Genomic DNA, 27,885 nt, shown 5'->3' with positions numbered 1-27,885 from the left:
TCTGCTTCTCTCTTGCCCCGCTGGGCTCTGTCCTCAGCACAGCAAAGTCAGATCGGTCGCTCTGTCCAGAAGCCCTTGCAGGGACTTCTCATGCTGTGTGCTCCGGCCCTTCTCTCGCCTCTGACCTCACTGACGCCTGCGCCCCGGTGCGTCTCCCCAGCCCCACCTGGTGCTGCAGCAGTGCACTCCTCTTGGGGTGTGGGCCCTTCCTTGCCCTGCCCCCCTGGAGACGCCAGCCTGCCCTTCCCATTACTGTCATCCTTCCCAGTCATTAACCCGTTTTAGTTTTTTAAAGCGTCCTTTATTGTGAAGTATGTTACGTACGTAAAGGATATAAAAGGTGTACTTTCAGGTGAAATAGTGAAATGAACACCTGTACCTGTGACACCAGCTTAAGAAGTAGGACGTTAACAGGAACTGAGCAGTCTGCTTTGTGCTGCTTCCCACCCCCACCAGGAGTTACCACCACCGAATTTTGTGTGACTTGTTCTTTTCATTTTCTTTATCGTTCTGTCACTTAATATCCTCCTACACAACGTTTTATTTACTTTTGCCTGTGTTTGTACTTAGTGGAAATAGGATTGCACAGTATGTATTCTGCAGATTGAATCTTTGCTCCGCACTCCTTCTGCGATTCATTTACGTTGAAACATATAGCGGTGTTTATTTTCACTGCTGCATAGTATTTCGTTTTATGAATAAGCCACAATTTGTGCTTTACTGCTGGGCACGTAGGTTATTTCCAGCCTTTGCTTATCGTACAGATTGGTTGCTGTGGACATTTCTGGTGCCCGTGCAGTGTGGCGCAGCCCTGGAGCGCTCACGGGTCGGCCTTATGGGTGACGCTTCCCTGTGTGCATGTTCCGCGTGCGTCGCTGTGGGTATTCACCGACACCTTGGTGTTGTGCGGGGTCTGTTTCCTCCCACCCGGTGGGTGTGATGTGGTTCCTTGTGCTTTTAGTTTGTAGATCATGACTAATGAATGAAGGTGAGCATCCTGTCATGTTTTCCCTTTGTGAGATGTCCGTATCTTTTCCCAGATTTCCGTAGTGTGGTTTCTCTTTCTTACTGATTTGTAGGAGTCCTTTATAAATTCCCCATCCCTTTTTATATTCCTAATCCTTTGTTGGTTTTTTTTTTTTTTTTTTTTTTTTATGCGTTACGCGGGCCTCTCACCGCTGTGGCCTCTCCCGTTGCGGAGGACAGGCTCCGGACGCGCAGGCTCAGCGGCCATGGCTCACGGGCCCAGCCGCTCCGCGGCACGTGGGATCCTCCCAGACCGGGGCACGAACCCGCGTCCCCTGCACCGGCAGGCGGACCCCCAACCACTGCGCCACCAGGGAAGCCCCCTTTGTTGGTTTTATGTTACAAGTATTTTATCCCAGTTTGTGCTTTGTCTTTTCAACTTTGTGGTGTCTTTTTTTCTAGCCACCTTTTTAAAAACAGTTTTACTGAGGTATAATTGACATACAGTAAGCCGATGTGTCTAAGCGTACATTTGATGAGTTTGGACGTGCGTGCACACACCTGTGAAGCCATCGCCACAGTCAGCATGCTGAGTGACCACCGCCCCCCAGTCTCCTGCCTCTTTGTAATCTGGCTTGGCCTTCTCTCTCCTGCGCCCCCAGGTCCCAGGCAGTGACTGGTCCGCCTTTGGTCACTCCTGTAGTTGTTTTGGCCTTTCTTTGGCAGAGGTCCTTCGCTCGGCCTAATCATGTTGCAGTTCATCCAGGGTGGTGCTTGGGTCAGTAGGCCCTTCGGGACCACAGCTTGCTGCTGCATTCACCTGTTGGTGGACCTCTGGATTGTTTCCAGTTCTTGGCTGTTACAAAGAAACGTGCTGTGAACGTTTGGGTTAGGGTTAGTGTTGAACCTTTCTTTCCGTGGACATGAGCGTTTGTTTCTTTTGAGTAAATTCCTGGGTCATATGTGAGCTGTGTGTTTAATTTTTAAGAAGTAGCCAGACTCTTTTCCCAAGTGGTTGTACCATTTTACATCCCCACCAGCAGTGTGTCAAGAGTTCCACTTCCTTGCTGACACTTGGTATAGTCAGTTTTAAAGTTTTTAGTCATTTCTGTTGGGTGTGTAGTGACATGTCATTGTGGTTTTAGTTTATGTTTTTATATGCTATCCATATATCTTTTCTGATAATGTGTCTTGAATCTTTTCCTCAGTTTTTTTGTTATTTTGGTTTTTTTTTTTTTTTTGCAGTACGCGGGCCTCTCACTGTTGCGGCCTCTCCCGTTGCGGAGCACAGGCTCCGGACGCGCAGGCTCAGTGGCCATGGCTCACGGGCCCAGCCGCTCCGCCGCATGTGGGATCTTCCCGGACCGGGGCACGAACCCGTGTCCCCTGCATCGGCAGGCGGACTCTCAACCACTGTGCCACCAGGGGAGCCCTTTTCCTCAGTTTTTAATCGAGTTTATTCTTTCCTTATTAAGCTGTAAGAGTTCTTTATGTAATGAGGTAGGGATGTTTTGTTGGATATTTTGTAAATATTTTCACTTAGACTGTAGCTTGCCTTTTAGAAAACTGTGGTAAGAAGCACATACTGTTGTCCCGTTGCCATCGGAAGTGTACCGTGCAGTGTTATGAGCTGTGTGCATGTGGCTGTGTGGCAGGGCTCTGCAGCTCCTTCACTAGGCTGGACGGAAAGGCTCTGTCCCTTGAACGACAGCTCCTGTGGTTTGCCTTGTAATTTTCATAACGTTGCCTTTAAAAGAGCAAAGGTTTGAAAATTTTCAGTGACATCCAATTGATTGACTTTTAAAACATTTCTTGCTTTCTGTGTTGCCTAACATAAGATCACTAAGGTTTTTTCTCCTATGATTTCTTTATACTCTCAGCTCTTACGTTTCAGTCTGTGATCCACGTCAAGTAAAGTTTTGTATGTGGTATGAGATAAAGGTCAAGGTTTATTTGCAGATGATTTGCAGATGGCCGTCCAGTTGTTTGGGCACTGTATCGGTTTGCTTGGGCTGCTGTAACAAAGTACCACAGGCTAAGGAGCTTAAACCACAGAAATTATTTCCTTGCAGTCAGAGATCCAGTTGCAGCAGGGCTGGTCCCTCCTGAAGCCTCTCTCCTGGGCGTGTAGACAGCCACCCGCTCTGTGTGTCCTCACAGCGTCTGTCCCTCTGTCCATGTCTGTGCCCTAATCTCCTTCTTATAAGGACATCTGTTAGACTGGATTAGGGCCCACCCCGATGACCTCATTTAATTACTTCTTTTTGAAAGACCCTAGTTGTACACTCTTCTGCACTTTTTGTCATTTATTATGTCCTGGAGTTCATTCTGTACTAGGACACAGAGGTGTTCAACATTCCCTTTTACAGCCGCAAAGTGTCCCATCAGTAGACGTATCATAATTTGACTGGTCCCCTATTGATAGACATTTGGGTTGTTTCCAGTTTGTTTTTTGCTATTACAGAAAGTCCTGAAATGAATAACTTTACGCATGTGTCTTTTCTTGCCGAGGGATGGATTCTGAGAAGTAGGGCTACTGGTCAAAGTTTATATTTATGTTTTATTTTGCATGATGTCTATTTTTAAAGCCACTATTTATTTAAAGCAGTGTTTTTATTAACCAATTAACATTCTCAAGGAATCAGTGGCAAAGAATGGTCATTGGAAATTTCTCTGATATTGTTAAGATTTTGTTTCTCTTTTTGAAGTTGTTTTTATCATTAAACGTGAAACTATATGGTTGTGGGTGTGTGTTTTAAAAACAAAAAACAAAATAAGGAAACAATGTAATCCAGAAACAGTCCCTCCGTCTGGAGAACTCGGTTGCTGTAATTCTTTGCTGACCGGTAGATGCCGCTGTTGACCAAGGATGCAGGTGGGCAGGCTGCTGGAGGTGGCAGTTGTGACCCTGAAAGGAGGGTGCCGTGGAGGGGAGTTCCCAGGGGATCTCTGCAAAGGAGAAATAAGGCCAGCTCTTCTTGGTGTAAGCTCCTCCTCGAGGCTCCAGGTGCCCCGCTCCCTTTCCCACCGACATTCTGTCCTCCGCCCCTCTTTAGCACTTTGCAATTCATCCGCCCTAATCTGGCGCAGGGCTTTCTCTTACAGAAGATGAGAAGTGCTGGGGATGCCGTGTACACCATGGGACTGTAGTAAATAACTCTGTGTTGTGTGTTTGACAGTTGTTAAGAGAGTAGGTCTTAAGAGTTCTCAGCACGAGATCTGTGGTGGTGGACGTCAGCTAGACGCATTGTGCTGGTCATTTCACAACAGATGCAATTCTGGAATCGCTTTGTTGTGCACCGGAAATTAATATAATGTTCCGTGTCAGTTATACCTCAGCTAAAAAAAAGAGCCCACCTTCAGTACCACCTGCCCAGCAGGCCTTTCCTGACCACCTGGCCACATCTTGCTGTCACTTCACTGTGTGCTTCACTGCGTCATCAGTATCTGAAACACTCTGTGTTTATGTGTCTCCGTGTTCACTGCCTGTCTTCCGCCACTAGAACTGAAGCTCACTGGAGGCAGGACTTCGTCTGTCTCATTCACCACGACACCTCCACTGCCTGGAATAGCTTTGCAGAGAGGAAGCGTAATTGATATTTGTTAGTTGATATGTGATTAGTGGTTGGCTGCTTCTGGTCATATTGGCCAAGTGTGGGTGCTCAAGCCATTGCCCTGTGGCTTGTCTAGCTCCTCAGAGCTTCAGATATCACCATGAAGCAAGCGTAAAGAGAAAAATACCACCTGGAATTGAATGATTCTGTGATTAGAATTGTAACTATAACATTATATAGGGGCTTCCCCGGTGGCGCAGTGGTTAAGAATCCGCCTGCCAATGCAGGGGACATGGGTTCGAGCCCTGGTCCAGAAGATCCCACTTGCTGCGGGGCAACTAAGCCCGAGCGCCACAGCTACTGAGCCCGCGTGCCTAGAGCCCGTGCTCTGCAACGGGCGAGGCCACCGCAATGAGAAGCCCACGCACTACAACAAAGAGTAGCCCCGCTCGCTGCCCAGCACAGCCAAAAATAAATAAACAAATACAAACAAAACAAAACAAAAAAACATTATATAGCAAAACAGAGACACATGACCAACTTTTAAACCACCAGTCAGAACAATATTTTCATGACAATGGAGAAATACTTAGATTGTCCTTTGTCTTACAAGATTTAGATTCATCGAGACTCTTCAGCAGTGAAGAGTCTTAAGACTCTTCAACTCTTAAGACCTACTCTCTTAACAGCAGAGGCTAGCAGTGGCGAATTCTCCTCCTTACTCTTGCTTAAGCTACTATCCTTGGTCAGAGCCCATTCTCTGTCCGTTTTGGGAGAGTTGCCACATGTTACAATATAAAACTCCTTAATCACATCCAGTGACATTTCACCTGCTATTTCCCCATGTTTTTCCAGAAGTTGACACATACGGGGATTGTTGTAATTTGTTTTAAGTTGCTCTGCATATTGGTTGCTACCTAGATTCTGAAGCTAGTCTTCTAAGTCACGACATCATGACATCAGTAAAAAAAAAAAAAAAAATTCTTTGACATGTCTCTTGGTGCACATGTGCACATATATCTGTGAGTTTGCACTCTGGGGAGGAATTTCTAGGTCATAGGAGGTGAGAGCAACCTCCTATGACCTATGAGAGTACCAGTTCACAGTCCTTCCGGCATTCTATTTCTGTGGCTCCTTTTCTTCGTGGACACTTCATAGGGTCAGCCCTCTCAGCTGTGGCCACTGGGTGCTTCTGGTTGGGGTAGTACTCTGTGGGCTTGGTTTGCGTTTCCCCCCAATTAACGAGGTTGAACACCTTGTCTTAGGTTTATTGGCCACTTAGATGTCGTGTGTGTGTGTGTGTGTGTGTGTGTGTGTGTGTGTGTGTGTGTGTGAAGTGCCTGTTCAGGGCTTGCTTGTGCTTGATTTTCTTTTGGGTTGTTTATATATTTGTATTGATTTGTAAGGCATTCTTTCGAAGTTCAGATAGTAGCTCTTTGTTGGCTATATCTGTTACAGATGTCTTCTTCCTCTCCGGGGCTAAACTTTTCATTCTCTTAGAGGTGGATTTTATTTTGTTTTTTGTGTTTGTTTTTTTAGGATAATGAAGCTATTTTGGTATTATTTAAAATAAGAACAAGCTTTAAACCGTATGAAGTGGGCAGTAGGGGAGAAGCACGCCTTCCTGACAAGGGTCCTCCGAGAAGGGTCTCCTCGGGGGCAAAGGCAGCAAGGGTGGGTGGGCAGGAGGGAGTGCAGGCCTGGACGTCCGTGGTGCTTCCTCGGGGTGGGCTCTGCAGGTAGGAGAGGTGGCTCTGGGGCTTGGCAGCCCCTGGCTGGAGTGGAGGGAGCTGGCCTGGCGGTCAGTGCCAGTGACTCAGGCAGGGGTAGAGCAGGGGGTCAGCTGGGTTAAAAGAACTGTGCGTTCGAGTGTCAGGAGGAGGTGGTGGCCGGGCCTTGGCTCTCAGGACTCAAGGGGGACGTCAGGCTGCAGGAGGCCCAGGTCCAGGAGTGCCGATCCGCTCCCGTCTCTCCAGCAAGGCTCTGCGACTGTGCCCTGGGCGGGGGGTGGCCTTGCCTTGTCTTTTTTGAATGTTAAAAACAAAAATATCTTTTGAGGTCAGACTTTCTGTTTGTTTCTTTTTTTTTTTTTTTTTTTTTTTTTGGCTGTGCTGCTTGGCTTGCGGATTTCGGACAAGGGATGGAACCCCTGCCTGCCTCCCTCCCTCCCTCCCTCCCCTGAGGCTGCCAGGGAATTCCCAGAAGTTCTTGATTTTAGTGCTGTTAATTTTATCAGTCTTTTCCTTTATGGTTTGTGCTTTTTGTTTATTAACTTTACAGTTAGTTCTGTTTAAGAAGTCTTTACACTAAGAGCATGAAGAGATTCTTCTGCATTATTCTCTAGGAGACTTATTGTTTTATATTTCATAAAAAATATTAATTTGGGGTGGTCAGTTTTATTGAGATAAAATTTACACACTATAAAATGTGTCAATTTCAAATATACCATTTTTTTTCAATTAGTTTATTTTTGGCTGCGTTGGGTCTTTGTTGCTGCGCCCGGGCTTTCTCTAGTTGCGGCGAGCAGGGGCTACTCTTCCTTGCAGTGCGTGGGCTTCTTATTGCGGTGGCTTCTCTTATTGCGGAGCACGGGCTGTAGGCGCGCGGGCTTCAGTAGTTGTGGCACATGGGCTCAGTAGTTGTGGCTCGCGGGCTCTAGAGCACAGGCTCAGTAGTTGTGGTGCACGGGCTTAGTTGCTCCACGGCATGGGCTCTTCCCGGACCAGGGCTCAAGCCTGTGTCCCCCGCGTCGGCAGGTGGATTCTTAACCACTGCGCCACCAGGGAAGTCCCAAGAATACCATTCTTTGAGCTTTGACACGTGTATGTTGTGTATAGTCGTCAACACAATCGTGGCAGACTGTTTCCATTGCCCTGGAAAGTTCCCTTGTAACTGGCCCCTGGGGTCTGGCAATGTTGGATTTACTTTCTATTACTATAACTTGCTTCTTTTAGAATTTGGTGTAAATAGACGCAGTGTGTAGCCTCTGTGTCAGGTTCTTTCTCCCAGCCCAGTGCTTTGAGAGTCACCCTTGTTGTCACGTGTGCTGGTGGTTTGCTCCTGTCTGTTGCTGCCTAGTGTTCCTGGTGTGGATGGATCACCCCTCGTTCAGTTACCGGTGGATGGATATTTGGGTTGCTTGCCCTGTGAGGCTATTGTGAGTAAAGTTGCTGGGAACACTCACATACGAGTCTGTGGGGACGTAAGTTTTAAGTTTATTTGTTTGTATTCCATTCCTATTTTCTGGTACCATCCTGTTTCAGGACCCCTGATTTATGTGTCCAGCCTGGACTACTGTTTAGGGCTCTAGTCTCACGTCCAGTTTCCTCTTTGACCGTCTGCACTTAGATGACTTACCAGCATCTTTAACTTGATGTTTTCAGAACTAGACCGTTTTCTTCCCTCTGAAACATGTTTTCTCTGGTGGCGTTTTCCAACTCAGTAGCACGCGTTCTCCCTGTGGTTCAAGTTAGATGCGCAGCTGCATCCCTGACTCTCCTGGTCCTTAGCCGCCTACAGAGTTCAGCACGCGCTGTCTGTTATGTCTGGTTGCAGCCGTGCAGCTGGTATCAAGGCTTCAGGATTTCTTTGGGCTTCGTGCTCGCTGGCTCCGCTGTAGGAGCAGTGTGTCAGGATCTACCTTAGCAGCAGGTGTTGAACACTGGGTCTGGTGCAGCTGGGGGTCAGATCCCAGAGAGGAATGCAAGCGATCTCAGGACCCTTAATGCAGTAGTACCATTCTGATGATAAACCTATTACTTATATCATTTTTATTAACTGAACGTATACACTTTGTGTTAAGAGAAATAATATACATTTCTGTTGGGGAAGGGGAAGGAGGTGGAGGTACTTGGCCTTGTCCACAGTCTTTAATCCCTGAGAATCAAGAATAAGAAAAGATTACAGATTTACAGCACCAAAGCAAGCAAATGAAAGTACAGTGTAAACCTCTTCTATAAACAGCGTAGTCAATCAAGTATTTCCTGCACACCCACTTCGTGCCAGATGCTCTGCTAGGTGCCGTGAAGGGGCTCACTGACCACTAAGACAGGGCTCCTGTGTGTGCACAAAGCAGTCAAGAAAAGAAGTTTTCATTTCTCTCGGGTAGGCAGTCAGTAGTCGAGGTGCGGGGTCTCAGGGGGAGTACATGTTTAAGCTGTTTGCCAGGGGCAGCCAGAGCATTTTGCATTCCCGCTGGTGAAGCGTGAGAGACCCAGCTGCCGAACTTACCAGCGCTGGTATTAGCAAGTCTTTTAAATTTTGGCTCTTCTGTTCCAAGTGAAGATACTCTCACCGATAGGACTGTGTAGCAGTGTCTGTTAGTGGTCTTAATTTCGTCTCCCTCTGACTCACCGTGTTGAGCATCTTCTCGTGTGCTCGTTTGCCTCCATGCCCTCTTCGGTGATGGGTCTGTCGCATTCTCTTGCCCTGTTTAGAAAACTTCGCTTGTCCTGCATTTCTCCTTTACGCTCCTTCAACTGCCACGCTCACAGCACTTCTGACGACAGACGCGTGGGGGTTTTCCCACGCTCGGCACTTCTGTGACCCCAGCTGGGCGTCCTACGATTGCACTCAGTTCTGACACTACCTACCTGGAGTTAGTGTGTCAGATCCCACAGCCTGAGGGCCCAGTCCCGCGAGACTGCTCCCCCTCCCCCGCCCGCTGCAAATCCAGGGTATCGCCCGTGCTTCTGACTGATCGGCTATAAACTGGAGGTTTCCAAGACCCCCTCCTCGGGGTTGGTTAACCCGCCAGAGCAGCTCACAGAACCCAGAGAAGCATTTTACTTGCGTGGTTTCCAGTGTATTGTAGAAGGGTAGAACTCGGGAACGGCCGGCTGGAGGAGAAGCCGAGGGCAGGGGTGGCGAGGAGCCCAGGTTCCCGCTCTCTGGGTGCCTCTCCCTGCCAGCCCCTCCGCGTGCTCACCGACCCCGAAGCTCCCTGACCTTATGCTAGTGGGATTGTGTGGAGGCCTCCTCACGTGGGCCTGACTCACCAGTAACTCCATCTCCAGCCCCTCTCACCCTGGAGAATGGGAGGTGGGCCTGCAGCCTCCTAACCATGGCTCGGGCAGTCCTGGGGCCGGCGGCCACCTAGGGTGGGGGACGCCCCTGTGCTCTTGTCGCTTGGGGATTCACGAGGGACTTAGGAGCTTTGCTGGGAGCTGGCGCAGAGCCCATGTGTGTACTTTCTACTAGTTCTCACGTTCCTTCTCCCCTTTTCCTTACATACTTTGATTTTTGTGTGTGGTTTGAGATAGGGAAAAGGGTTTTTTTCTCTTTTCACCTCTGTTCTTTTCTTTCACCGACCTTCCTAGCAGATGGAGGACCTCTCTTTGCACGGCGTGCGCTGGGCGTGCTCACTTCTGTTCCGTCGTCTGTTGAGCTTTGTGCCAGTGTCTGCTGCCTCCTTACTGCAGCTTTGTGATGAGTTCTGCTAGCCCACGGCTGGTTCTCAGTTACCCTTTTACAGAACGCCTCGGCTCTTCTGCTTGTTCACATGTTCGCGTGTGTTCACCTAGTCCGTCAGACGAGAAAACCTGGTGGGGTTTTGGCTGAGGTTGCGCTCGATCCGTAGGTTCAGTTTGAGGAGGATTGATAACTTGATAATGTTGAATTTTTAGTCTATGAACGTGATATAATCTCCATTTATTAAGGTCTCTTAAAATTTTTTGTTAATGATTTCTATTCTGTTACAGAGGTTGCACAGCTTTGAGAAGCGAATTTCTGCATGTTTCCCATTGTAATTAGTGTCTTTTGAGACTTTTCTAAATCGCTGATCTATAGAAGCACAGTTCAGTTGTATGTGTTGACCTTGTGTTCAGCAACTTTGGCAAACTCACTTTTTATTATAACGTATCTTCTGACTCCTTTGGACTTTATGTAGGTAAGCGGAGCATCTGTGAATAATGATTATTTTTTCCTTTCCGGTGTTTACGCTTTATGTTTACTTGGCAGGGAATTGTTAGTTTTGTGTCTCTTCAGAGAACTAGCTTTTGCTTTTGTTGATCTTCTGTGTGTTTCTCACTGTTTTAGTCATGTCCCGGCCCTGCACTCGGCCCAGAGGGGGTGCCCTTGCCACCTGACCCCTTGCTCCCGTGGCCGTCCTTCTTGCCGAATCCTCCTCCATCTCCCGGTGTTCTCCTTGCCAGATTGGCCAGATTTGCCCGCGGGTGTGGTTTCATTCTGTAGCCTCCCGTGTATCATACAAAGCGAGGAGGCCAGGAGTGCAAAGGACAGCTTCCGGGTTGGCAGAGCCTTAGAACAACTATTAGCCTTAAATGCTGAGGAACGCTGCTGCCGATGGTTTCTTCTGTTCCTGCTCTCGGTCTGCTGCTCTGGGGGACCTCGCACGTGAGGTGGCTCGTGGATTTTGTAGCATGGTGTCGGAGGTCGACAGCCAGCCTATACGGTGCTGATGGACTTGATAATACCAGGCTTCTGAAACCTCGGCGCGGCCCCACAGCTCTGCTTTGTGGCCTTCAGAAAGCTTTGTGCCCCCTCTCAGAATGACAGGACATCCCTTCAGTGAGGAAACAACACACCGTGTTTGATGTGTGAGCTTTAATCAAAATAACCCGCAGGAGTATTTTGGAAAGAGAGTTAACAACACCTTTTGTTTGTTTCTTCATTGTAAGTTGAAAGTGTTGACAGTTCTAAAATTCTGCTTTTTGCTGGTGTAAAGAACTGTTGACACAGTCTTGACCAGAAATGTAACTGCAGCAAGTTGTTCACGGGGGACAAGCAGAATTTTAATTTTCATCTGCTAATATGTATGCCATATACTTTATAGCCTTGTATACGTTTTAATGTTTTTTGTTAAAATGCAACATAATATTCATTCTTTTTCATAATGGTTTTACTTTTTAACCTTATAGAATTAACACTGAATCCTCCGGAAGGAATTGTGGCAGGTAAGGCAGTGTGAAGTTCGCCTCTTATCATTTACTCCTGATCGCCAAAGTTTCCTTCAAAGTAAAGTTGTGAAATTTCTTCTTTTCCTGCAGGCCCCATGAATGAAGAGAATTTTTTTGAATGGGAGGCATTGATCATGTAAGTTAATCATATGTGTTGTTTGGTTTTAAGCCTTTGTTGGAAATTAGAGCCATGAATCACATCCTGCACTGAGTGATCAGAAGCGTCAATGGGGAAAAAAGGCCAAGCGCGCCTCTTTCATTGAGCTTTTCTGTGTCTGCCGATCTGAAAGCAGAAAACACGTACGTTCTTCCAAAAGAAATGAAAGTGCTTCCTTAGAACCAGTAAAAGGTTTAGTTGTAAGTGTTTATATTTGTAGAGTTTCAAAATAATGAAGTTTGTGTGTTGGGTTAGCCTCAAACGGAATGGGCTTTGGCTTCGAGGAGTCCCTGTGAGCCTGGGGCTCTGACGGTGCGGAGGGGTCCTCAGGGTGCGGGTGACGCCGCAGGCCTACTGGTGCAGCCTGGGCCCTGCCCACCTGTGTGCCTGGATTCTTCCCCTCCCCCTCCCGCTCCCCCTCCCCTCCCAGTTCTCCAGCTCCTCTGCTGCTGCTCCTTCTCTGTGTACCTGGTCTGGCCTTGCCTTGTCCCTGACTTAGAGATCTGGCTTAGGTCTGAGGTGAGCAGTGTGGTTCCTGACCTCATTCTAGCGAGATCCTGACGGGGTTTCACATTCCACTTACAGTGGTGTTGCTTGGAAAGAGCCAAGTGGACCCCTGATTCCAGAGTATTCTTTGGCCCTATGACCCAGGCCCCTTTTTTTCTCATCTTTCTACCTTAGATGTACAATTCTTGGCCATTCTTAGACTACTTTTAACAAAATGTGGTTAGGTAGACTTTAGGAAGTTGAAATTTATAATCCATTTCAGTAGTCTCGTTAGTAAAATGAGAAATTAGCTAGACAGTTTTCAGGTGGGGTTCCTTGGGCTGAGGCGTGCTCTAGTGGGGTGGGCCTGGAAGATGTGCGAGGGGTATGTAGTGTCAGCCTCGTCAGACTTTCTGCATTTGCCCTGTGCCTGTATCCCATTTAGTCTGAAAACGAATTGCTGCTCAGTGTTGTCTGTGGAGCTCAGGTTAATACATGAAAATTCGTGTGAAAATGAGGTTTTTTCATTAATAAACACTATCCAGAGAAAGTACAGCGCACCTAACGTTTCCTGAGCATTTGTTATACCCTAATTCCCTGGGCCTGTGATACTCATTTCTTTTCTGTGTTTAAATGTTTCTGGCATGATGATGACTTCACAGTCTGTGTTTGTATCTAATATGGTGGTGTGTCTTTCACCCCCTAAAGCACTTGCAGATTGCGTGGTGGGCCTCCTGGTCAGCGGTGTCCTTCGTTCGATGTAACAGGGCATTGCGCACTCGGGTCAGCTATAGCTTTTTATCTTTAGGGAAACAGTACGCCCCAGGGCAGCTGTCCTGGCTGGGGTGCACGGATGATTGGAAGGCCTTTGTGAGTACACAGGTCAGCGGGCCCCTGATGGTTTTTCCGTCCTTGGAAGGTGTGGCTGGTGCGCACCCACAGGAGACTACTGAGAAGCCCTTCCAGGGACACTTGAGCCTTCCAGTACGGTTTTTTTTTTAAGGGTTTATTGTTAAGAATCTGTTAGGATAAATATTACTAATTATAGATAAATAACGTAAAGTTAAGCCAGTATTTTGAAAACTTACCTTAAAAAGTAATTAGAAGTATTTTTAGGTAGAACATTTTTATGTTTGAAGAAGGCTTTTGCATTAGTATGGAATTCCCCTGCCTCAGGATGTGGTGAGTTTGTGGGTTTGGTCCTGTTCCAGATCCTTTCCCAAACGAGGCCGTTTACAAAGGTACTTACGACATCTATTAAGGAATTAACTGTCCTCCTCTTGATTTGCCTCGCTCCACTCTTCTGGCAGGCAGCTGGCTGAGTTTCACTCCTTAGCGATAGGTTTTCTCTTCTCTCATTTTATCCTTCGATTGTTTCCAGAGTTTCTTCCGTACCCCAGTGCTTCTGAAAGCCACGCTCGCCTCCGTTTCTGGGAGTCTGCTGCTGTTGCAGTAGTGCTTACCCGCGGAGCCTCAGCTATGCAATGCAGAGAACATCTTTTCAGACGTCCAGGCAACAAATGCTGAGTGCCTGTTATATTGGGGCCCTCGTCTAGGATACAGGCATGTCCTAGGTGACCCCAAATCTCCACCCTGAAAGAACAAGATTAAGGGACTAGGATGGGGAACACAACAAATTAACCAACAGGAATAAAATCAACACGGCCCGTTCTCTGATTAAAAGGAGACAGAACTCTAGTGACTCCCGGCCGAGCTTAGGGCAGGGTTTGACCTGTGACCCAGTGGGAGAGGGCTGGGGCTTCCGGTCAGTGACACTGACGGCTGCGGGCCCCTGAGCTGTGTGTGGCTGGCCTGGCTTTATGGTCTTGGGCAGTCACTCTGCCTCTCTGACCTTCGCTCATTTGGATCAGTACAGAGCCTCGACACCCTTTTAGACCAGTGGCTTCACTTCCACCTCTTCCAGCTCCAGGGTCTCTGGCCAGTGCAACCTCGTTGGCCCTTGGCTGCGGCGTGGCAGCTGTGGAGGGTCCACGCGAGCTTCTGCAGGACAGGAGGAGCCCTGCCGTGCAGGACGGCGGTTTATCCTCCGTGGCTGGAAGAGGCGTGAAGCCCTCGGCGTCTTGCTGCCCCGTTTCTGTCCTGCCCCAGGTTTCTTCAAGCAGCCGCATGGTGACCTCCCTGCCTGGTCTGTGGCCGAGCCGCTGTCCCGTCTCCAGATCAGGGTCCCGAGGCTGCGGTGAGATGAGAAGGCCCTTCCCTCCCCCAACGGTTGGGGGCCCTTGGCTGACGCCATCCCCGCATCTCTGCTGGCGCACTTGGGTCCCAGCTGGTTCACACCTGCGGCGGGGAGGATTCCCCCGGCTGCGGCTCCTCCTAGGCTGTGCTTGGCTCACGCTGGGTGCCCAGGCCACGGTCACGGCCCCGCCCTCTACACCAGGCTTTCTTCTTTACAGAAGCCTGGCTCCTGTCAGGATTGTGCCTGCTCAGATAAACCTGAGATATTACAATAGATGTTCATAATTTGCACTGTATGTTCTCTGACCCAGCGGTTCCCACCCTGGGAATGTCTTCATCAGACATTCTGTTAGGAAAACCTCTGCGTAAGGAAGTGTATTACAGCATTCACTGCAGTCATAAAAGAAAGTGGAAACATCGTTGTTCAGTGTAAGTTACGGACATCCAATCAGCAGGATGCCGGCAGCACTGCCATGGTTCACGCAGTTCACGCAGACGCTGAGCGACGGGTCTAGACCAGTGTTGTCACGAGGTGTGGCCTCGCCCCCAGGGACTTCGGGCAGTGTCTGGAGACATTGTGGCTGTCACACCGGGTAGCAGGGGGAGATCTCTACTGGCCCCGGGTGGGAGAGCGCTGAGCGCCCCGCCGTGCCCAGGACGCCCGAGGTGGCAGTGGTGCTGAGGCCCAGAGACCCTGGTGTGGCCGGGTGCATTCAATAGCTTTATTGAGATAGAAGTTAACACGCAGTTAACTTCTTGTTAATACTTGTGCACCTGTATTAAGTGCACAAGTCAATGATTTTTAGTAAACTAAACTTATAGAGTTTTGCGGTCATCACACTTCACTTTTAGAGCATTTCCAAACACGTACTCACACCCCTGTGCACTGAGTCCCCGCTCCCCCTCCGCCGCGGGCACCTCTCATCTGCTCTCCGACTCTGTTGATTTGCCTGTTCTGGACTTCTGGTGCAGGTGGGCTCACACGATGCGGCATCTTCGGTGTCTGGCTCCTTTCGCTGGGCAGCCCGGGGGAGTGGCCCCTTCCCGTCGCCACTGAGCTGTGTCCACCGTGAATGGACCCGCTCGCCCATCGACGGGCATTTGGCGGCTTCCCTCTTCGGCTGTTGTGACGGTGCGGCTGCGAGCACGGGGCCTAAGTCTGTGCGCATCCTCGGCTGGACGCGCGGGAGTGGGCCTCCTGGCGTGTAGTGTCACCGTTTTACACTCCCACCCGCAGTGCTGAGTTCTCGGCTCTCCACTTCCTCACCCTCTTGGTGGTGTCTGATGCCAGCTGTCCTGCTGGGTGTGAGGTGGGTCTCATTGTGGGTTTGCGCTGCGTTGCCCTAATAACCGATGCTGTTGAGCATCTTTTCATGGCCTTATGAGCCATTCACCTATCTTTTTTGGTGAACTTCAGAACTTTTGCCCATTTTTTAATTGGGTTGTCTTCTTATTTGGTCCTAAGAGTTCTTTATATATTTTGGATACAAAGTCCTTTATCAGATGTATCAGTATGATTTTCAGATATTTTCTCCCAGTCTGTAGCTTTCCTTTTCCTTTTCTTTTTTATGTTTTAGGCCGAGCTGTGCGGAATGTGGGATCTTAGTTCCCTGACCAGGGATCAGACCCATGCCCTCTGCATTGGGAGCGTGGAGTCTTAACCACTGGACCGCTAGGGAAGTCCCTCCTTTTCATTTTCTTAACGGGGTCTTCTGAAACGCAAAGGTTTTCATTTCCAATGAAATGCAGTTCAGCAGTTTTTCCTTGTATAGATTATGCTTTTGGTGTCATATAACCCAAGGTTGAAAAGATTTTCTCCTGTGTTTTCTTCTAGAAGTTTTGTATTTATAGCTCTTAAATTTAGGTTTTTGGCCCATTTTGGATAATTTTGGAGTATAGCATTAGGTAAGAGCCAGGTTCATTTTTTGGCATGTGGCTGTCCAGTTGTCTTGCACCATTTGTTGAAAAGAAAATCCTTCCTACATTGAATCGCCTTGGACCTTTGTCAGAATCAGTTCCCTAAGTGTGAGGGTTCATTTTGGACTCTGAATCCTGTTCCGTTGACCTGTGCTTGACCCTCCATGAGCACCACACACTCCGTCATTGCAGCTCGATAGTAAGCTTTGAAATTGGGAGGTGTTTTGTTCTCCTCTTTCAAGATGCCTTACCTATTCTGGGTCCCTTGGTCTCCATTGGAATCCGGGGATCAGCTTGTCATTTTCTGTGAAGAAACCAGCCGGGATTTGACAGGGATTGTGTTGAGCCTCTAGGTCAGCTTGAGGCATGTTGACAGCCTGATAACCTTGCGTGCTCCAGTCCATGCGCACGGAGTGTCTCCACTTATTCAATCCATGCGCATGGAGTCTCTCCACTTACTCAATCCATGCGCATGGAGTGTCTCCACTCATTCAGGCCTTTAAAAATCCCTCAGCGATGCCACGGTACATTTTTAGTAAAAAACGATCCAGTTTTTGCAGATGAAGGTATGTGAGTGGATGCAGTTGGAGGGGAAGCCTGGGAGGGTGACCAGACTCCGTAGTGGCTGCCTCAGAGCTGGTTCAGGAAGGCGGCAAGGAGGCATTTGCTTTTTACTTTATTTACTTATGTATTTGAGTATTTTCTAACATACATATTTTTTCTAGTTAGAGTCAAAGTTTATGTTGCAGAAGTCCATGTCAGAATTCGCTATGAAGTTCTTGTAATTGATGAACTTATTTAGTGAACTTTAAATATAGTTCAAATATATTTGAGTTAAAGTTTTCAGAAATTTCTGTTGCAAGCAAAAATTAGGGGATGACCGTAGGCTCATTTCAGACGGATTTAATCATGAAAATAATTACATGGAAGGAAGCCTGTATTTGTTACCACCGTGCTTTCCTGAGATGGAAGGCCCTGTCCTTTTCCTCCCTCACGGTTTAACCAGCGCTGGTTCTCTACATCAGGATCGCTAGGGTGCTTTGCACACAACAAAAGAGGAAAGCGGCTCTTGGGTCCATCCCCAGAGACTCGGTGCTGAGTCAGGGCTGGTGCCAGATGGGTGTAGACACATAGTCCGGCTGAGACCACCAGGCTCCCAAGGAGACAGGCAGCGAGGGCACTGTCTCCAGGACGACAGCTCCCTGCAGCCCTTCCTGGCTTTCCTGCAGGTGTGAAGGTCCTGTGAGTGGGAACTTCCGGTCAGTTTCTGTGCAGCCTCGCTGCTGGCGGGGTGACCCTCACGCAGCAGGCGCTCCTTCAGTGACTTGGGGGCTTAGAGGCACAGCAGGGCACCCCGGAGCTGGAGTCGTGGCTTCTAGAGCCCCTGGCCTGGGGGCTGTGCTTGCAGCCCACCTCCACTGGGGAGGTGGGGGCTTTGGCAAGAAGCTGCAGCCGAGCTGCGGAGCCAGGGGTGCAGGAAGGACGTGGCGCCCCTGCTCTGACGCCAGGCCCCCTCACGCCACCGCCGGGTGCTCCGTGTGGGTTCTGCAGCAAGAGAGAGAGGGCAGTGGCACCCTCACCTGGACTGGAGGGTGTTTGTGAAGCAGTGTGCCCTTCTTTTTTATACTTCAGGTGGTCATGGCTTTGGAGAATAATTGTCCCTTGGTAATCCAGTTCAAGTGTGCGCTAGTGGATGGGTTTACGGTCTCCATTATTTCAAGCCTCGTATGTATGTTTGAGAATTTTGTCTGTGTGCTATGACAAACTTGAAAAAGAACAGCGCAAAAACAGCTTCTTCCACACCTGCCACAGCTGGAGTGACGTGCAGGCTGCGGTCCTGGAACATGCCTGGCGGGCAGATGGCTCACTGACGCCCAGACACACCCAGCTTCCACGGTGCAGCACTCTGGCCTCCCTGCCGCCTTCAGTATGCAGGCCGTGGGCTTCTTTTGTCATCTCTGTACAGTTTTAGAGATGCAAGGCAAAGCGCGGTGCTTCACTCGAGGTTAATGCTGAGAGACTAACCAAGCGTGTCTCCAGTTTTTATTGGCTCTGCAGGTGACCGACCGCCGTGATGGCTTGTGGCTGCCGGTGTTGAGCCAGCGCTGTCCTTTGGGAGGAGCGAGCGTTGCTGGGCCCTGGTTGGGCTTAGACCGTGGGTGCAACTCTCCCACTGCTGGTTCCCTGGCCTCTCGTTCCCCTAAAGCCGGGAAGTCAGAGTGCAGTATTGCCTTTACAGAGGAGAGCAAGGGCGTTCTGCTTTACTCTTAATACTAGTCTCAGAAAATAAATAAAACACTTACCTCAGAGCTCTGAAATAATTTAGGCCGTTACTTTAATCAATTAAGATAGAAAGTAACTTGCAGGCTTTGAAGAGTTTGTATTTGCCTCAGATAAATTTGATTTTGAGGTGAGGCCTTCTTTGGTGAAAGCGGAGTGAGGCTGTCCTGAGTATGACTGGAAAGCTTGTCCAAAAATAACACGAATTATATCTCCCGTCTTGCTCCAGGAATCTACTCGATAGCATTTTCCATGAAGTCAGCGGGCAGGCCCCCGTGCACGTGGGCGCACCTGTGTGCTGGGCCAAGGCACTGGGCATTCTGGAAGAGAAAGAGGCCCCTGTTTCAAACCAGTCGCAAACCAGAGCGTTTGAAAATGGCTTTGATATTTCAGATGTGGGAGCACTTTAGGAAATGTTTGATCTTGCTTCTGAAGCTGTGGACGACCTAGTGGGGTTTTTTGTTTTGTTTTTTTTTTAAAGAAAGCTCTATTATGAGAAACAAAGACCTGAGCAAATATCAAAGTCTTGAGAAAATACCACTTGGCTCAGTCCAAAAACACTTAACTACCCAGACATTCTTTTCTGTTCTAACTTGGAGGTGCCAAGAATACCGAGGCACTGCGAGCATTCCTGGTGCGGCCGCAGCCCCGATTTGCAGGCTCCTGGGTTAGCAGGCTGAGCCACCCGGTCCGGGACCTGGCCTGAGTCAGGTGACCCTCGCTGAGGTGACAGCGCTGCTTCCTGGCACCTTCCCTCGGGAGGCCGTGTGAGGGCCAGCGCAGTGGTGTTTATCCTCTACTGTGAGTTGTAGGCTGGAAGAGGGACGGGGGGGCGCAGGCTCTCCCGTGCCGTCGGCGCTGACCCCCTCCAGAGGGGAGGGCTTGGAGGGCGGTTGTCGGGGAGCCCCGGCCCCCGAGCTCGCCTCTCCGTGTGGCCGTCCTGTCCCTGCTTCCTGCCGGGGCTCTGGGCGCCACTGTCCGGGGACGCTCATCCCTCCACGAGAGTAGTAGCTTTCCACTCTTGGTTTCCCCAGAAGTAGCGAGGACACAGTTTTCAGAATCCAGATGTGTCTTCAGTTGAAAAAAATGTGGCTCGGCCGAACACTTGCTGCCTTGTTCTTGTTTTGGCCATTTTACCAGCCCCTCCCCACCCCATGATGCAGTCCTGGCCTCCACTGCACTGGTGCCGTCGAAACCCCTAGGCGTTGTCACCAGGTGGAAGTGAAGCCGCCTGCACAGTTTCTTTGAGAATTTTTTGTCTACTTGAGCTGCTGCTGTAGCGCGGGGTCTCGGCCCCTGTGCTGGTCATCGGGGCCCGTGTGTTACGCGCTTGGGGCCTTGCCCTCTCCGTGCCCAGGAGGAGGACGGGATTCCTCTTCGTTGTTGCACTGACCGGCCCGCAGAGTGCTCGTCTGGTGTCGCTGTGTGTAGCTGTCATTCGGCAGCTCTGCCTCCTGATAAAAGTGTACAGAGGAGAGATGGTCTTAGATTTTAAACTGCTGTCGTGCATGTTTTATAAAGGACGTTTGTAAGGGGAGGAGGCGTTCCTCTCTCTGTTAACGTGCGAGCTGCTCTCCCTCTCCCTCTCCCTCTCCGGCTGGCCTTCACGTCTTGTCTGTTGGTCAAGATAGTGTTGATTTATACATATAGAGCTTTAAAAGTTGACAGGACTTTGGCCCGTTTCTGCCATTTTCCACACCAGGAGGACGCGAACTCAGGCAGGCAGGCACGTGCCTGGTGACGGTGAGGACTCAGGTGACCGCGTGGTCCCAGGAGGTGGCGCGAGCCCAGGCCTGCAGGTCAGGGCCTGCGGCGGCCGCGCGTGCGTGCGAGCGCCATCAGTGCTCCGTACGTGCTCTGTATGTTTCTCGAAGGTTACGAAACCACTTCTCAGGCACATTTAAAAGTTAAAAGTGACAGCTCTTCACCCCTCGTTCATTAGTGCAATAGAGTCCTGCTCTAACATGTACCAGGGTTTCTATCTTTATCCTAAAATGTAATTGTACCACATAGAAAGGCAGAATCCCTGCTGCCCCGCTCTCAGCCTTATTGATGTGCAAATGCCTGTGAGCCGGTCTTCGTGATTTAAACCTGACTGGAACGGAACGATGACACGTTACTTTCCAACCGTAAAAAAAATACCAGTTCAGGGCTTCCCCGGTGGCGCAGTGGTTGAGCGTCCGCCTGCCGATGCAGGGGACACGCGTTCGTGCCCCAGTTCCGGGAAGATCCCACATGCCGCGGAGCGGCTGGGCCCGTGAGCCATGGCCGCTGAGCCTGCGCGTCCGGAGCCTGTGCTCCGCAGCGAGAGGGGCACAACAGTGACAGGCCCGCGTGCCCCAAAAAAAAAAAAAAAAAAAATACCAGTTCATTGTTATCATAATATTTAGATAATCTTTTCATGCACGTGTGTAAAGCCGTAGATATTTCCTTAGCTCGTCTCTAAAGCGTGGTAGACATTGAGAAGAATCTGCCTTGAAGTTCTGTCTCTGTATTTTGTATCTTTTAGGGGCCCAGAAGACACCTGTTTTGAGTTTGGGGTTTTTCCTGCCATCCTGAGTTTCCCACTTGATTACCCATTAAGTCCTCCAAAGATGAGATTTACCTGTGAGATGTTTCATCCCAACAGTAAGTGCTTTTGAAGTACTTTCGATGGTTCCAGGAGAGGCCTAGAGATTGTGTGCATGTGGGCATGCATGGTATACTGCTGTTTTGCTCTGTGTTTGGAATTTTCCATAATACAAAGTTTAAAAATTCATTATGGTCAGAAGAGTTGATTGAGGAAGTCAACAAGTTCAAGGTGATTAACCATAAAATACAACTATGAAGAGGATTGTGGGTAATTAAAAAATAAATGATAAGGGCTTCCCTGGTGGCGCAGTGGTTAGGAATCCGCCTGCCAATGCAGGGGACACGGGTTGGAGCCCTGGTCCAGGAAGATCCCACATGCCGCGGAGCAGCTAAGCCCGTGTGCCACAACTACTGAGCCCACGTGCCACAACTACTGAAGCTCGAGCGCCTAGAGCCCGTGCTCGGCAACAAGAGAAGCCACCGCAATGAGAATCCCGCACACCGCAACGAAGAGTAGCCCCCGCTCGCAGCAACTGGAGAAAGCCCGCATGCAGCAACAAAGACCCAACGCAGCCAAAAATAAATAAATAAATAATAAGATTATATTGAAGATAAATACATTCTTTAGAACGATACCTGTGATGTGGTTTAAAGACAAATGAGGCCAATAAACTGATTGAATTATGTGTGTACTAAGAATAGCCTGATAATATTATTTTATTTATTTATTTTTTTGCGGTACGCGGGCCTCTCACTGCCGTGGCCTCTCCCGTTGTGGAGCACAGGCTCCGGACGCACAGGCTCAGCGGCTATGGCTCACGGGCCCAGCCGCTCCACGGCATGTGGAATCTTCCCGGACCGGGGCACGAACCCGTGTCCCCTGCATCGGCAGGCGGACTCTCAACCACTGCGCCACCAGGGAAGCCCCTGATAATATTATTTTTGATGTTCAGGTAATCAATGCAAATAGTTTTTAAATTTGGCCTTAGTGTAGGTGGGTATGTGTTACTTTTATTTTGTAAAAATTATTTTTGAGAAGAGCTATTCAGTAGGTCTGCTGATGTCATAAAAATTGGTCGGTCCATAAATACTTAAAAAAATAATCCAGCAGATTCACTGAGAGTTGCTGGGATGGGGTAGTGAGCAGACCGTCAGAGGTTGGGGGCTGGATGGTCAGGAGCTCCCAGTCTGAGGGCAGCGATGGACGCTGATGAAGGAATCATACAGAGAGATGTGAAACCGCATGGGAGGCCAGGGAGGGCCCTGCAGGGGTGGTGGTTGAACCCACCACCTGCAGGAGGAGCTGTAGGAGTTACCCAGGGGTCTGTTTGGGGCAGGGAGGGGGTCTAGCAGGTGCAGAGGCCCAGTGTGAGGAGGGAGGGGGAGGGGGAGGGGCCAAACCAGTTCAGGCCTTTTGGTCAACATTAAGGATTTTGATGTTTATCCGAGGAGCATTGGAGACCCGCTGAGGGGCTGGGAGTGAGCACGAGGGGCGGCATGACCAGCATGGCCTTTGAAGGGTGACTGTGGTGCAGGCTGGAGGTGGAGCGGAGCGCGTGCTGGGCCGCTGCCGTGGCCTGGAGGGGAGACCGCCAGCCTGGCACCAGCGGGAGTTGTTGGCGCTGAAGCGCTGTGACTGGGCGGGGACTCGGGAGGGTTAGGAAATGACGCTGCTGTGGTGTGGTGGCGGGGGGGTGGCAGGGACACAGCTGCTTTTTGATGTTTCTGGGGTCAGCGGTGTCATCGCATGGTGCTGTCACCTTGAGGAAGTGACACTGAAGTTGAAAACTCTGCAACACCTCCTCTCCGTCCGTGGCAGAGAGAACTGTTCAAAGCATTCTGGGCGCCCTGGTCCCATGTGGGTGGACTTCAGATGGCCATCCTGGTGCCTGAGACAGATCGCACGTGGTTTCCTAACCCTTCAGTGAGAGTTTGCGGTACAGTTTCAAAGCATAGAAACCACTAGAACAAGGGATGCATGGGGAAAACGAGGGACCAGGTGTAAAAGAAAGGCTGTTTATAACGACTCACATTTCTAAATGGTCACGAAATGCTGAGTTCATGAGTGAGGGTGAATTAAATAAATTTATTTAAAATTGTCTGGTGTTCTTATTATTATAACTTATAGCCTTACAGTTTTACAGGTGATTCCTGGATATCTGAGCATATACTAAACCATCTGAGAATTTCCCCAAGTATGTGTAAAAGAAGGATAACAGGTGCTTTTGACCTTCTTGACAGGATCAACCCCAGACTTTGAATTGAAAATTTATTTTTCTTGAATCAGATCTTGAGGGTCTCGTTAGTGATGCTGTTGATGGGAGATGCATTTAGATTCAGGCACAGCTGATGTCCAGAGAAGACAGGTGGTCGTTTCTCTGTTATAGTCAGTTAGCAAGAGAATTCCAGGCATCTGTCTTTCTCTGGGTATTTAAGTAATTCCTGTAGCGTTTTTCCCAGCTATGGCAACGTATATTTTACACAGTCCATTTCAGGGATTTAATGGCAGAACGAGGGGTATGTAAGAAACTTTTTATGAAAAGTGTTGTGGAGGGTCTAATTACATGAGGTATTTTGGTGGGATATCTGGCTGCCAGGTAGCCTTTCATTTATCCCCTTTGGATACAGTGCTTTTTAAATCCGTATGAAGGTGGAGTCACGCCATGAGACTAGAGCTGCTCAGACTGGCCCAGCACCCTGTCGGTGCGTGAGCGGCGCCCTGGGAGCCCGACCGGGCCCGCGGGGAGCGCGTGCACGTGAGCGTGGCCGTGGATGTGGCGCCGGGGCCGCGTGCAGGCAGCTCCGTCCCGCTGTCTGCGCCGCTTGCTGCCCTTTCTCTGTGGGCCTGACCGAGCGCCCTATCGCGGGCCCGTTCCCTCGGCTCACCGGCTGTGCTCTGACCCCGCAGTCTACCCTGACGGCAGAGTCTGCATCTCCATCCTGCACGCTCCCGGCGACGACCCCATGGGCTACGAGAGCAGCGCCGAGCGGTGGAGCCCCGTGCAGAGCGTGGAGAAGATCCTCCTGTCGGTGGTGAGCATGCTGGCAGGTAACGCCCGCCGCGCCGGCTCCTGGCACACTGCAGGTTCACGTCCGGAGGGGGAGACCCGACACTCGGTGCTGCCTCTCTTTCCTCGTCAGCCCTTGTCTGTAACTCCCTGTCCACCGTGAGGAGTCCATATATACTGTTTTCCTTTCTGCTTTTTCACGTAATGTCATTCATGCACACTTTGCCAAGCGTAAGCTGCTTTTCATGGTTCCAGATGTGAAGATGGTCTTGGGTGTGCCCACCGTTGGCCGTGAGTAGCCGTGGGCATTTCATTCACTCGGTGGGCACTGTGTCCTGGGGTGTAAAGCTCAGGTGACACCGACCCCAACCCTAAGGCCCCGCGTTCTAAGGGAACCTTCACAGCCACCAGCTGTTGCAGGCCGCTGTGATAAATCCTGAGATCAGGGTGCAGGGGACACTTCCCGAGGTGAGTTTAGAACACGTGGGAGTTAACAAGGTTGTGGGGGGGCACGGACCCTCTGGCGGCGTCACCAGGACTATAGGTACGGCTGGAGCCCGGCTGGGGGTGGGGCGCCCCGTGGACCTGCACTGGCCCGGAGCTGATGCCCGCTTGTGGGGCGGTTATCGCCCTTGCAGCCCATGTGCTTGAAACAGGCGGGGTGGGTCCCAGGCCAAGAGGATGGAGGAGGTTGGGGGGACCTTGGAGACTCCGGCTCTAGGGCCTCAGCATCCTGGGGGGGGCGCTCCTGCCCTCACTGTGGGGTGGAGGGGTGCGGACTTCGGGGACGGGACTCCAGACGGAGCAGGATTTGGGGGAGAGAAGAGTTCGGGGTGTTGTGTGAGTCGCCACCTTGACGGGGGCTCTTGGGGACTGGCTGTGGAGGTGAGGGTGTGTGCCCTCTCCGGGTAGACAGGGCTCGTGGCAGGAGGGAGCTGAGAGAGGAACGGCCCGGCAGCCCCGGGGGAAGAGAGCGCCCATGAAACGGAGGAGCATCGAACCGAGAGAGCTGGTGGCCAAACAGGAGGCCCGAGGGGGAGGCCCCTAGTGGCCGCTTGATCTGCTCGGCTCATGCCTCTTGAGTGAAGCCGAGTTGGCTGGTGTGGCCCTTGGGAGGCTCGGGTGGAGGAGCCCTGAGGGTGGGTCTGTCCGCCGCTGCTCCGCCCCGTCCCTCAGGGGAAGGCTCTCATGTCCACAGAACTGATGTCCTTGCCCGGAGTTCCACGTCCCTCGGCGCTTCTGGTTCATCTCTGGTTACCTCTCTGGGAAGATCAGTGATGTTCTTACAGGAGGTGGGAGGTCTTGCCAGGGCTTTCCTTCTTGAGCCCCTTCACGTGGAGGTTCACCTTCTCTTTCAGAGCCCAACGATGAAAGCGGGGCCAACGTGGATGCCTCCAAAATGTGGCGGGATGACCGGGAACAGTTTTACAAGATCGCCAAGCAGATCGTGCAGAAGTCGCTGGGGCTCTGAGCCTTGCCCACGTGTGTGCACAGCTGTGTGCCCGCGCGTGCGTGCAGTTTTTGGAGTTTCCACCGAGCAGTTTTTGGAGTTTCTCCTCCAAGACACTTAGTGACAGTGACGCTGTGCTGGTACCAAAAAAGGCAAGCTTGCAGAACCACAGCATCTATTTCTTTTCTACCTTTCCCACCCCAAACAGCCTTCTCTTCTGCAGTGATGGTTTCTGTAAGACGATGACAGCTGGGTGCAGTTGAGGGACCCACCCCTCGTTCTTGCCGAGGTGGCCCAGGGAGATGATGAGCCGTCACCACTACCTCTCCAGCTGACGTGCCTGCGGACCCAGCACTTAGTGCGGAGCGGGGAGGGGCGTACGCGCCGGCCCCCCAGGGACTAGCACCAGTGACGCTCCTTCCGAAGACGTGGGGCCTTGCAGACCAGGAGGAGGGCAGCGGCCGGATGTCTCTGGGGGCCCCTCCTGGTTCCCTTGTCCCCCGTGAGGAGGACATGACTTTGTTTCAGTACTTTGTTTTACAAGCAGATTTTTTTCTTGCAGTCTAGGCACATTTTTCATTTGTTGTATGTTACAAATAATCACATTTAGAAATACTTTCAGGAAATAAATACTTTTTTAAAATGTGGACTAATGAAAAATGGGGCACATAGAAAAGAAGTTTCCTCCTGGCCATGAAGACCGGCGTTTTCCCTGCTGGTATTGATCACAGTTTACGCTCGTGTCTCAGTTCCCAGTGCATTTACCAGAGCAGGGGCACGTGAGACCGAGATTGTAGTCAGAGTGTCTTCTGGGTGTGTTGGAGTTTTTCTTTTCCAATCTGAAAACTGGAAAGTGCTAAGCGTTTGTACGTGGTGGCTGCAGCGGGAACTTTAACTATTGGGACAAAACCGTTCTTTGCAACTTGGGAAGGGACGCTCCCGGTAGCGCAGGGCGCAGAGGTGTGCTTCCTCCCAGACCTGACCGGCGCTCGTGGGAGCGTGGCACATGGGGTCCCCGGGGTCCCCGAGTCGGTAGGGGGTGCTCAGCTGCGGCTCGTGGTTTTGAGGTGGTCTGGATTCCTCCGGCGTGGGTAGCTCAGCTGCGGGTAGCTCAGCCGTGCGGCCAGGGCTCCGTTTCAAGCAATAACAGATCTGTTGCAAGCAGTTAAATATTTGGCCTGTTTCAAACAGGTTAAATTTAAATAGGAGTTTCTATTTTTGAAATAAGGGAAAGTCTACAAGACATACAATACATTTTACTTTATGTTATCCTTTCCCTTTCATAATGTGCCCGCGGGCAGGAGTCTGTTTTACTGAAACCTCGCTAATTTCTTGGTGTTAAGTGGTACTGGCTAAAGGGCTTCTGTGGAAACCAGACTCTTTCCTTCTCAGAAGGGAATCATTTAAAAGTTGAAATGCAGTACGAGGACTTGTATTCGGAAGGGGATGGGGAAAGGAGAGGTATTGTACCTACATAGTATCTGTGGGCGTGTTGGATGAGACGTAGCCCTCTCCATAGAGAGGAAAAGGTGGAGTGTGGGCCTGTGACCACGTCAGCAGGTGGCCACGGGGGCTCAGGAAATCTGGAGAAGGAAGGGGGCAGTCTCTTTGCAAAAGAAAGTATTTTTATTCATTTGTATTTATTAAATGAAACAAAAGAGGAGTCCCATGGTGTCCTTATTCTGTGACGGAGTTTATTAATTCCTATGGTAAAATAAAGCTATATCTTCCCCCTGTCCCAAGCAGTGTTTTCTCTGTCGTGTTTTAATATAATCGTATGGGAACCCCGTGGCCGGTGGGCAGCGGGGGTGCCCCCTACAGGTGGCACGGCCGCCAGGACTCCCACTACCACCTCCTTCCCAAGACACGTGAGCTTTGGGAAGTTTCGCTCTTTCCTGTTCCTTCCGCCCGCTGGCCTCCCCTGGAATTCCCGTGTGTCCCTGTTGGGGTCGGCAGACGTTTTCACCAGCCTCGACTGACCCGCGGGCTTTCCTTGAGCTGTGAGTGTTGGCAGCAGACGGCCGTCGGGCGAGGAGAGACCAGCAGGCGCGGAGGTGGCGCTTCTGTCCTGCTCTCGAGTCTCCAGTCTCATCATGGCTGCTGACGTGAGTCTGCTTATGTCCCTCGGCCTCCTCTCGCCCAACGCCCTCTGTGCCGTGTCCGGGCCAGGGGCTCGGCCCGCCCTCCAGCAGCCTTCATTCTGCCTTTTGCCCAGGGGTTTCCAGCGTACTTCTTACTATTGAAGATCTCCGACGTGATCGTGAGTTGGGGTCCCCAGTACCACCCCCAGGTTCAGTGGTTCCCTGGGAGACCTCACGGCTGAGATCTATTACAGCCAAAGGCCCAGGGACTCGAGCGCCACAGGGAACGTGGCGTGGGGAGG

General features: G+C 50.6%; 1 protein-coding gene across 4 annotated transcripts in view; it reads left to right on the top strand.

Moving 5' to 3' along the window:
* UBE2G2 (ubiquitin conjugating enzyme E2 G2) overlaps positions 1-27,244 on the top strand; it is a 30,523-nt gene extending 3,279 nt beyond the window's left edge. Inside the window, exons 2-6 of one of the 4 annotated variants that reach the window (XM_032630625.1) lie at positions 11,399-11,434; positions 11,528-11,573; positions 20,983-21,101; positions 23,953-24,093; positions 25,411-27,244. In XM_032630625.1, coding sequence (XP_032486516.1) covers positions 11,399-11,434; positions 11,528-11,573; positions 20,983-21,101; positions 23,953-24,093; positions 25,411-25,523 — 455 coding nt within the window. In that variant the 3' untranslated portion in view covers positions 25,524-27,244. Of the gene's footprint in view, positions 1-11,398; positions 11,435-11,527; positions 11,574-20,982; positions 21,102-23,952 lie in introns of all 4 variants that reach the window. The other 3 variants (XM_032630623.1, XM_032630624.1, XM_032630626.1) reach the window with 3 other exon arrangements.
* Positions 27,245-27,885: the final 641 nt, after the last annotated feature.

Source organism: Phocoena sinus, chromosome 4 (assembly GCF_008692025.1).
Source record: "Phocoena sinus isolate mPhoSin1 chromosome 4, mPhoSin1.pri, whole genome shotgun sequence".
NCBI lineage: Eukaryota > Metazoa > Chordata > Mammalia > Artiodactyla > Phocoenidae > Phocoena > Phocoena sinus.
Note: the sequence above shows the minus strand (reverse complement) of the source record. Positions and strands in the feature narration are given on the sequence as shown.